Raw genomic sequence first — 11,671 nt, 5'->3', positions numbered from 1 at the left:
AAATGTTGCAAACTATTCCTTTTGGATTCAAATGTAAGATGTTTAAGGTTTTACACACATATTAAGAAACAATAAATACACTATTTTAATTGTTACTTTTTGGTTATATCAATAAAGTTTTACCACTCATAATTTTACTTTTTAATTTATGTTTAAATTTTAAAAATAAATACAGTAATTATATCTCAAAACATCATACATTTGTATACAAAATACAAAGATAAATTCGTATCCGGAGGGAGTATAAAATAATAGTGATAAAAATAATATGATACTAATGTCAAGTTTAAGTCAACACGCCATTAAATTAAATGTTTCTAATTAAAACATATAACTTTTTAGGTTCCATACAATATTTTTTTTACCTATAAATGTACATATATTATGTTGAACATGTTCTCCATCTCATTGCAATACAATTTCCTCATAATCTATCCTCAAATCAAATTCGAAAGATATCTGTTCTTCTCTTCTACGTACTCTATCGTTATGGCTTCGTCACTTCTGACATCTCCCACAATGATCCCCACCACCGGTTCCACTGTGGTGGTCCGATCAGGCTTACCTTTTAGATCTTCCTTGCCCTCCCTACGCCTGAATCGTCCGTACAACAAGTCATCCTTGTCTATCTCATGTTGCTCCCCTGTGTCTAAAATGGGGGGTACTAGTGCGGGTGACCTCAAACCCGTCTTGGAAAGGTGGCCAGAGTACATACCGCACAAGCTTCCCGACAAGAATTACGTGCGTGTATTCGACACGACGCTCCGTGACGGCGAACAAGCTCCAGGTGGAGCTCTTACTCCACCGCAGAAGCTTGAGATTGCTAGACAGCTCGCAAAACTCCGAGTAGACATCATGGAAGTTGGTTTTCCGGTGTCCTCTGAGGAAGAGTTCGAAACAGTCAAAACCATCGCCAAGACCGTGGGAAATGAGGTTGTTTCTATATTTCCTTCAATTTATTATATAAGGTTTTTATATTCAAATTCCAGACTATCTATTAACGTTTTTATGGGCCATTGAATAATGTTGGAACGAATATTAGCATGTTTTTACGCAAAACAAAACACGCACAAATGGACAACTTATCAAAATTGTACCATTAAAGACTATATATATAGTTGACGATGTAAACCTGTGTGTTTGCTAAGGTGGATGAAGCAACAGGTTACGTCCCAGTGATATGCGCCATCGCACGTAGCAAACCAGAAGACATTGAGGCGGCCTGGGAGGCGGTGAAATACGCGAAAAGACCTAAGATACTAATATTCACATCTACTAGTGACATTCACATGAAATACAAGTTGAAAAAGACTAAAGAAGAAGTCATCGAAATGGCCGCGAGTAGTGTTAAGTTTGCTAAAAGCTTAGGCTTCGTTGACGTCCAACTTGGCTGCGAAGATGGCGGCAGGTCCATGTCTTAAAACCCTAATCTATCTCGACTATTTTTATATTTGCATATTTGAAGTTACCGTTTATATTTGGCAAGAATATACATTTTAAAATTGAAAAAAGTTTGTTATTTGAATGAATTTTCCAACGAGATTATGGACTTTGTGGCATACATATTTAGATCATGTCTTACATATTTTTAAAATACTAGCGTCTAATTAAAAATCAAGCAGGTCGGAGAAGGAGTTTCTCTGCAAGATTCTAGGAGAATCGATAAAAGCTGGTGCAACCACGGTGAACGTCGCGGACACTGTAGGAATCAACATGCCGGAAGAATACGGAGAACTCGTGAGCTACCTCAAAGCAAACACTCCTGGCATTGATGATGTTATTTTCAGTGTTCATTGTCACAACGACCTTGGTGTTGCCACCGCCAACACAATTGCCGTACGATTTTAATTCTCCCTCTTTCACTTCATTACGCATGTCTATATAAAATACATGTATAGAACAATTAGTTCACATCATATATATGTATATAGGGTGTATGTGCGGGAGCACGACAAGTCGAAGTAACAGTTAACGGAATAGGCGAAAGAAGTGGGAATGCACCGCTTGAAGAGGTAACATGTATGTACTAGGAGTTCCACATTGAAATATAAAATGAGATACTATTTAATAGATGTAAAACGATTTTTCAATATTTTGGTTTTGAGTTGATTAAACATTGTTAGCTTGTTGCAGTAGTCGTCGTGATCATCATCAATTCATCATCAACATTATATATTTCATTGTTATGTAGGTCGTGATGGCTTTGAAATGCCGAGGAGAATATCTGATGGATGGTGTCTACACAAGAATAGACACACGCCAAATTATGGCTACCAGCCAGATGGTAACAGTTTTTATATACTCGAGAGAAAAAAACGAACATGCTATATTAACTTTTTTGGGCCTTTATAAATATCTGATTAACTAATAAATGTAAACTATTGAGTAGGTTCAAGAATATACCGGCTTGTTTGTTCAACCACATAAGCCCATAGTTGGAGCCAACTGTTTTGTTCATGAGAGCGGCATTCACCAGGTTTCATATATTAAATTATCTGAATGTAGCATCAGAATATAAATATATGAATGATTTCTTTTAATGATGATTTTTTCAAACATTTTGCAGGATGGAATCTTGAAAAATCGGAGTACATATGAGATCTTATCGCCAGAAGATGTTGGGGTTGTAAAATCTCAAGGTTCGAGCATTGTTATTGGAAAGCTTAGGTATTCTATATATTTCAGTTTTACATATTTTCATTTTGTCATATTTATTTATTTATCCATATGAACAACATGGAAATGTGCAGCGGACGTCATGCTGTGAAAGATCGGCTGAAAGAGGTATTTCTTGTGATTTCCTTAAGCGTTAGTTATACAACGATCATACTAATATTTACAACATTATACTTTTTACAGATAAATACTTTGACATTAAGTGAAGCTTCAAAAAAATATATTTGAAATTAAGTATACAAGTATGTGTTTATTTTATACTTTCAGTTGGGATATGAGCTCGATGATGAGAAAATATTGAACGATATCTTCTCAATGTTCAGGGACTTAACCAAGCAGAAAAAGGTGATTTTTTTCATTGGCAGTTTTGTATCTTCTCATGCACATATGCGTTACAACTACTACTTACAATTTAAATTAGACATATGATATAAGAATTTAACATACGCACACTTATATGGTTTCTTTTTGTTAATCTGTTCAGAGAATCACGGATGATGATCTGAAGGCGTTAGTAACGTGTCGTGATGAGGTCACGTCTCTAAACGGCGCTACCGGTGAAGAGACTAACGGCTATGTACCAATCTCACAGATTTCCTCTGTGGTATCAAATCTGTGAAAACGTTTTGTGTCTGTGTACCACTTGTAATATCAAGATTCCATTGATATGAATGGGTTGTTTTAAAGAATAAAAACAGTGTGAAGTTGAAAAATTGTGCGTAAATCAACCTGCCAAACTAGAGGTGCATATCTCCACGTGTTTTTTGTTTGTTTCCTTTCTACCTTTAAAATGCTAGAGCATTAGCAAATCATGTGAGTTTTTTTTTCATATTAGTTTTTAATTATATATTTATATTATACATTTCTAAAAGACTTATTTTTGGGTTCACCCCCTAGGAAGAACCTCTAGGTTCACCAACCAATAGGATTGTATTTTTTATATTCGATATCTTTTATAAAAAGAAACAAAATATTGTAAGTTATATTATGTTTTTAAAATAAAAAGATAAAAAGAAATAAATAAAACAATAGTAGTAATTACAAAAAAAATATTTTAGCGTCGTCAAGAAAAAACTAAACCTAAATCCTAATCCCTAAACCCTAAATTTTAAAATCTAAACCCTTGGGTAAACCCTAAACCCTTGGGTAAACCTAAACTCCTGGATAAATCCTAAACTCTAAATCAAAAACATTAAACACTAAAATACTCAAGGGTTTAGGGTTTAGGATTTAGGGTTTTAGTGTTTAGTGTTTCTGATTTAGAGTTTATGATTTATCCAATGGTTTAGGGTCCAAGGGTTTAGGGTTTTGAATTTAGGGTTTAGGGATTATGATTTAGGGTTTAGTGTTTTGTTGACGACTTTAAAAACTGTAACTACTAGTTTTTTTATATATTTTTTTAAAATATAATATAACTTGACAATATTTTGTTTCCTTTTTTAAAAGATATCAAATTTGAAATAATGAAATCCTATTGATTGGTTAACCTAGAGGTTCACCCTAGGGGGTGAACCCAAGAATAACTCTTTTTAAAAGCAATTGAATTAATATTTGAGCGAAAGTAAAAAGAAAGTTTTTCAAACAAGAAATTTTCTAACTTTTTTTTTCTCTCTAATTATTTCCATTTAATTTAATGATGAGATTTTACGAAAGATTGCCATTTGGATGTTTTTAGAGCTATGGAAAAAATAATTCATCTTCTGTTGAGATCCAATCTGATTTTTTTAAAAGTATTTTGAAAAAGTTAAAAATACTTGAATAATTAATTACAAAATAACAAAATTATTGGAATATTTTTTAGCTAAAAATTAAATATAAATCTGTAAAACAGCTAAATAACAAAAACTGCTACGTATTGCTACTTAGAAGATGAATAAAGTTTTGTTCAATATGGTTATGAAATTCAAATATACGTGTTAAATTGAAAAGTGCACAAATCCGCGCGTTCTGTGCTATCGTTTCGAGATTAAACTTGATGCATATCACCAATTTACTCTACTACTTCACGGTCCACCCTAAGTATAGCATCGAACATAGAGATAAGTGAGAAAAAATTACAAAAGATTACTAGGATACTACCCGCGTTGACGCGGATTATGTTTATTTAATTTTTTTACAAAATAATATATCTTTTTGTTTTTCAAAATTGAAGTGTTAATTTTTTAATATTTTTTTGGATTATTTTAGGGCTCGGCAAATAAACCAAACCAAAAAATCAGAACCGAATCCGAACCGATAAAAATGAATCTGAACCGATCCGAATCCGGCATAAATACCGAATGAATCTTGTTTTATGGTATTTTGGGTTATAGGTATTATCCGAACCGAACCCGAACCTAAATGGATATCCGATAGAACCCGAAACATTCAAAATTCTCAAAAATAACTTGTGCCAAACATGATCTCAATTCCTAATATGTATTCAAAATATATTGAACATCTAAAATAATTACCTATTATATCAAGATTGATGGTTGAAGGTGGCGGTTGAAGGTTGAAGTTTTTAGATTTTGGTTTTGTTTTCATTGAATAATGTTTTTTATTTCATGAGAACTTGGTTTTCGTTTTATGCTTTCAAGCTTTCATTTATTTGGTTTTCTTTCGATCAATAACTATGTTTACCTTTCATTTGATTTTGAATGATCACATTTGATGTTCCTTTCTTTTTTTTTTTGAACCGATTTTATTTATGTTTTGGTTACAAAAAGGTACAAATCAAGTATTTTAAAACCAAAGAACCGATTTTACTTATTTTTTGGTTACGAAGTAAATATAAATCAGGTACATTTAAACCGAAGAACCGATTAGGATCCGAACTTCGATAATACATCGGGTTGTACCGGTTCTTTGAAGATTTACTAACCCCGACCCGAACCCGATAGAACCCGAACTGGTCCCGAATCGAATTTTCATATAATCCGAATGGGGCTGATTTTGATAAACCCGAAAAACCGAAACCCGATTGGGACCTCGAATGCTCATGCCTAGATTATTTGGTCTTATATTATGACAGTATAAGTCTTGTATTCATATATAGTTATGTTTATTTTATTTTTACAAATATAATAAAAATTGAAATGTTAATTTTATTTTTTTTTGTTGGATTATTTGGTCTTCTGTGATGATAGTATGAGTCTTGTATTCATATAAAGTTGTTGATGACAGTGCGATCTAATCAAATGAGGGCTTAACAATTTATTAGCATCTTATTTATTAAAACAGAAGTCACAACTTTGATTCATGTATGATTTTTTAAAAAATAGATCTAATGGACCTATTCCTATAAAGTCATGTCACATTTAATCTCTAATTTTATCATTTAAATTTTGGGCATACCAGAATTTTTTATTGGGCTATCAATAATTAGATTTAAACAATAGATGATCCATTAGATTTAAAAATAGTATAAATTAAATAGATATAATTTAATGTTGTAATATTATACTTCCATATGTTAATTATTTAAATATTTTTCGATGTTAACTTTTAAAATTATAATGATTTTTTTAAATAACAAAAATCATATTATCTAACAATGATTAATCTTTACTACCTTAAACCAATGAAAACAAATTTTAAACTATATAGTTTATTTTAAAAATTAAACAAAAGCTAAATGTTTAATTATTTACTCGATAATATAAATCTATGAAGCGAAAAGTTTAACTTTTTAAAAACGTTCTAAATTTGTGAAATGTTACAATATCTTTGAATATGACATTAAAATAATATTTTACAAATCTTTATATATATAGTTACGTTTTTAATAATGAAATAATAATCCGAAAATTTATATATAGAAGAAGATACAAATACATGTGAAAGTTTGAAACAATCTATTCAATAAAAAAATATACCGTAAACTTATTATTTTTTAAGAATTGATAGACACATATATATTATAATATATACTAATTTAGAATTGAAAACAAAATGTTTATATAAAAATAAATGAAAACAAAAACCCACGCGATTGCGCGGATCGAGATCTAGTTTTTCATTACAATGGTGAAAACTACTTATAAAACAATTTGAATTCGATGATAAAGAAGTAGATTATACCATAAATGATATAATGTCTCCAAACATTTCTTAACAAATGGTTAACAAAAATATTTTTCAAGTTTCTTAATTTTGAATTTATTGTTTTAGATAGGATTTTTTTAAAAAAATATTGGTATCTATCATAATATACCAGAATATATTCTCTAAAAGTGTAAGCTTGTCGAGATATCTTTGTTTTTAACATAATAAATATAGTAAAAGGATTTTGTAAAAAATCACATTCTAGCATTTACGATAAACAATAAACAATAAACGAATTTGAAATATATAAAAAAGTATTGTAGATAAATTGTAATATATATAGTTTAACAATATATAATGATATTTTTCATTTATATATTTTAAATATATAATAATATAAATCACAATTTATAAATTATAATTTAATTTTTAATATATAAAATGTGAATTTATATATATTTTCTTTTGGTCAAAATGAATTTATATATTATATTATGTTTATTAATGATATTAAAACCCATATTAGTATATTATTATGCAAATGCATTTGTAATTATATATTGCATAAATATGATTTGGATGAACCTATGTTTAGTAGTCCAAAACTAAAACATAACACATGAAGTCAAAAATTAAACTCTAATTTAATAGATTTTTTTTCGAGCTTCTTCTTTACAGAGATCAGCATATGTGATAACATGTCACCTACCTGGAGGTGCATACCACGTGAATCACTATGATTATAATATAATACGAGACCCTTATATTATTGTACCTGTAATTTTACATAATTGATTTAAAATCGGTAGTGGCTCTGATTGTTTTTCGTCTTTAAAGGCTTTCACGGTTAACTATAATTTGACTTTACAAATTTTGACGATTAAATAGTGTGGAAATTGGGAAAGTAGGCCATTATGAGAATTTCTGTCCTTTTATACTTTTGTATTAATTAGTCATTTTTGAACATAATTATCCTTATAATAACAAAAATTATTATTCAAAATTATGTATAAGTCAGAGAATATGAAAAAAATCAATACAATCATGATAATATTTTACATGTTATGCTGTAAAGATTAAATTTTAAAAACAATTTAGATGTGTTAATATAAATTTGTTAGAATGTATATTATAAACTTTTTTACAAGGATAAAATACGTATTCGAAGTTACTATCAACAATTTATAAAAATTAGAATTTGTATTGTAAGTTCTTCTATGTGATGTATCTAAAGATAGAATATGCATGTATCAATTCTCACCAAAATCCTTTATTATTTATAACGATATACAATATATATTGTAGGTTTTTAATTCATTGTAGAAAAGTATAGAAAATGTTTACCCATGTTCTATCCTTTACAGAAGGCGGTGAGCACAGGAGAAAAGTTCGGATAGCGGCGGAGAGAAGGTTGGATAGTGCCGGAGATAACGCCAGATAGAAGTCGGAGAACACTAGAGAAGTGTTCTGGTCGAAGGCGAAGTGAACGAGGAACGACACAATTAATTTTATGGTTATTTTATTTTTTTATTAAAAATTTAATAAACAGAAAATATTATTAATATTATAAAATGAAATAGTTACGTTTACTTTATTTTTTCAATATAAACATAAAATATAAATATATTTAATTAATTTAATCATATCTATTATATAAAATGGTTAGAGGGTTAATTCCGTATTAATTTTTTTAAAAAAATTTAACGAGACAAAAAATAAGGTCAAAGGTATAGTGGGACAAATCAGTTCTGAATATAGCCTAATTAGCCAATTTTCCCTTAAATAATTGATATGGCATTAGAATAAAATTAGTTATTCTGGTTTTGGATTTTTAATGACGTCTGATTTGAATAAATTTTAGTTAAATTAGTCTTCAAAACCAATAATTTATTGATTTTACCGTTATCACTGAAAATGATGTATTTTCACTTGGTAGTGGTTATTGGCGTTTAGTAACAATAAAAACGTTATAATTTTGTACTGCTTTGTACGATTTCAAACTGCTGAATACAAAAATTGGTTTCTTTGACGATTGCAGATGAAAATTCTATAAAATGTATATTTTTATAAAAGTATCTTTTAAAATATATATAGAGATATATTTGAAACTAAAATTAAGATATTATAATTACAAATATATGAATACATTTTATATTTTCTAATGTATTCCTTAACCAGTATCAAAATTTATATTTATAAGGATATTTTCTATAAAAAACTTGACCCACTATATGTTACTTAACCACTAGTATATGTATACATTTTCCTTAACCACTAATATATTTTCTATATTTTTCTTAACCACTAATATATATTACATAAGTACATATTTTCTATATATATATATATATAAATAAAAAAAAATGTTTTCTAAAATCTAGTACTTAATCTTCATAAACGAAACAATTTCTTAGATAAATTATTATTTTCATCTCAACAATGTAATATTATAATTAATTATATTCATTTTTATATTTTATTATAAATAATGAGTTTTTTATATTTTCATAAATTAATTGTCTAAAAGTTATTAATTTATTATTTAACAATTTTTAAAATTTTTAATCAACCGATCATAAATATTCAGAAAACACACTAATTTTTAACTGTTATATTAGTCGTACGAATCACTTAGAAAATGTTATTGGTTGTATAAATTGAAATCAACTCTTCTAGATTTATAACATATCAACTTTTGAAAAAAAAGAAGTTATTTCAAATTGATTCACTATTGATTTGAATCTTATTTCTTAAATCTGCATCATTATATTTATTATACTTTCAGAATAGTGTCATTTGATTTCTACATCAGAATCAAACTTAATAACAGACTATTTACAAATATATCAGTTTTTGTTTTTTCAAACTTTTATGATATTTTGAATGATCTTTAGATTTGCACTTTTCGAGTCAAATTTAGATTTGTGTTTTTGTACCCAACGTCCTATATATTACACTACAAGAAAACAGCGGTATTTTGACGGACATTCCGACGGAAAATGAAATCCTCGGAATATCCCGAGGAATTTTCGAGGAAATTCCGAGGAAATTCCGAGGAAACACAAAATTTGTTTTCCTCGGAATTTCCTCGGAATATACCGACGGAATTCCGAGGAAATATCAATCCGTCAGAATATTCCGAGGAAATTCCGAGGAAATATTATAGCCATTGGAGAGCCGTTGGGGGATTTTACAAAATTCCGAGGAAATTCCGACGAACTAGCCGTTGGCGTCGGAATTCCGTCGGAATTTCCTCGGTCTGTCGGCAGGATTTAAACTATAAATACAAGCAGTCCTCTTCCTCTTCATTCACTCCATATCTTCATCCTCCCTCTTACTCTATTTACACACGAATTTGATTCATAAAAAATATGTCTTCTTCAAATTATTTTCGTTCTTGGATCGATCGACCTCATTTGGATCCGAACACGAGATTGCTTACGGAAGAATACCAACGAGGTATAACCGAATTCATGGGGTTAGTTCACCGACAACCGGAAGCAAAAACAAGTATGTTAAGATGTCCTTGCTCTAATTGTAAAAATAGAAAGGTTATTCAAGAGTGGGATGTTTGGACTCATCTATATTTGAGTGGGTTTACACGAAGTTACAAAATTTGGTATCATCATGGGGAAACTGATTATGAACATGGTAGTACTAGCGAACCTAGTGTATACCAAGCCCCAAGATGAGAAAATTTGAGTAGATTGAGTGGTCAGTCAGTTTGAATCCTTTGAACATTCTTAAAAGCATGGATGTTGTTGGTTGATCAATGTTTGTGGCTTTTCCATGTTTCACAGCCTGCAGTTGATAGCTGAAAGAATGGTACTCAGATATTAGTTATTTGGTTTATCTAGCAAGGCAAAGCTGAATACGAATTAAAAACTACTCAAAACACAACCAAATAAAGATCGATCGATGCGTTTTTGTACAAATAAAGATCGATCGATGCGTTTAAAAAAAGGCTCCCGAGATTTTGTTCGATCCATCGATGGGATAATCTAATCGATCGATCACATTGTTACGCTTTGGTCCATCTTAGTGATCGATCGATGCGCTTTCTGACATATATCCATCGATCGATCCGTTTATACAAAAACTTACAAGATTTTCCGAGGACATTCCGAGGAACGCTTGAGATTCTCGATCGATCGATGGGATAATCTAATCGATCGATCACATTGTTACGCTTTGGTCCATCTTAGTGATCGATCGATGCGTTTTCTAACATATATCCATCGATCGATCCGTTTATACAAAAAGTTACAAGATTTTCCGAGGACATTCCGAGGAACGCTTGAGATTCTCGATCGATCGATGGGATAATCTAATCGATCAATCACATTGTTACGCTTTGGTCCATCTTAGTGATCGATCGATGCGTTTTTGGATATATATACATCGATCGATCCGTTTATAAAAAAACGTACGAGATTTTGTTACCCCAAACCCTGTTTCCTCGGAAAAGCCTCGGAATATTCCGAGGAAATTCCGAGGAACACCTGATATACTCTATCGATCGATGCGTTTTGGTACATATATCCATCGATCGATCCGTTTAAAAAAAAATTGACGTATTGAAACCCCAAACACTAGTTCCTCGGAATTTCCTCGGAATATTCCGACGGAATTCCGAGGAAGAAAAGGGTTTCCTCGGAATTCCCTCGGAATAATCCGAGGAAATTCCGAGGAAATAGGGTTTTTAAACCGAAAACAATGTTTTGCGGTTTGAATAACACCTATATAACCCTTATTAAGTGTCTTACGTTCCTTATGAAGTCAAAAATTTGTTCCTTACCGTATAATTAACACTTTTCCGATTGTATGAACGAAATCCCACAACATAAGAGAAACACTTATACCTTTTAATGAACGGTAAAGGAAATACTTTCAATTAGTTTTGAAATTTGTTATTTCATGGTTTATGCTCATCTATACAAAGAATCCTCAATGGTATGCATTACAATTG

At 30.2% G+C, this 11,671-nt stretch overlaps 1 protein-coding gene across 5 annotated transcripts; it reads left to right on the top strand.

Moving 5' to 3' along the window:
* The first annotated feature begins 392 nt into the window (after nt 1-392).
* Nucleotides 393-3,389, top strand: LOC106434598 (methylthioalkylmalate synthase 2, chloroplastic-like). Of its 5 annotated transcripts, none has more exons than XR_007325870.1 (10): nt 394-933; nt 1,149-1,408; nt 1,623-1,836; nt 1,932-2,019; nt 2,192-2,284; nt 2,390-2,476; nt 2,567-2,667; nt 2,751-2,784; nt 2,944-3,021; nt 3,161-3,389. XR_007325870.1 is itself a non-coding variant. In XM_013875467.3 (10 exons), exons 1-10 carry the CDS (start codon nt 490-492, stop codon nt 3,293-3,295), a joined length of 1,527 nt encoding a protein of 508 aa, XP_013730921.3. In that variant the 5' UTR covers nt 395-489; the 3' UTR covers nt 3,296-3,389. The 5 variants fall into 5 exon arrangements, 3 of the variants coding, with proteins under 3 accessions (XP_048617965.1, XP_013730921.3, XP_048617964.1); XM_013875467.3 differs by having other exon boundaries at nt 395-933; nt 1,932-2,012; XR_007325871.1 differs by lacking the exon at nt 3,161-3,389 and having other exon boundaries at nt 2,860-3,011.
* The last annotated feature ends 8,282 nt before the right edge of the window (nt 3,390-11,671 follow it).

Source organism: Brassica napus, chromosome C7 (genome assembly GCF_020379485.1).
Source record: "Brassica napus cultivar Da-Ae chromosome C7, Da-Ae, whole genome shotgun sequence".
In the NCBI taxonomy this organism is placed as follows: domain Eukaryota; kingdom Viridiplantae; phylum Streptophyta; class Magnoliopsida; order Brassicales; family Brassicaceae; genus Brassica; species Brassica napus.
Note: the sequence above shows the minus strand (reverse complement) of the source record. Positions and strands in the feature narration are given on the sequence as shown.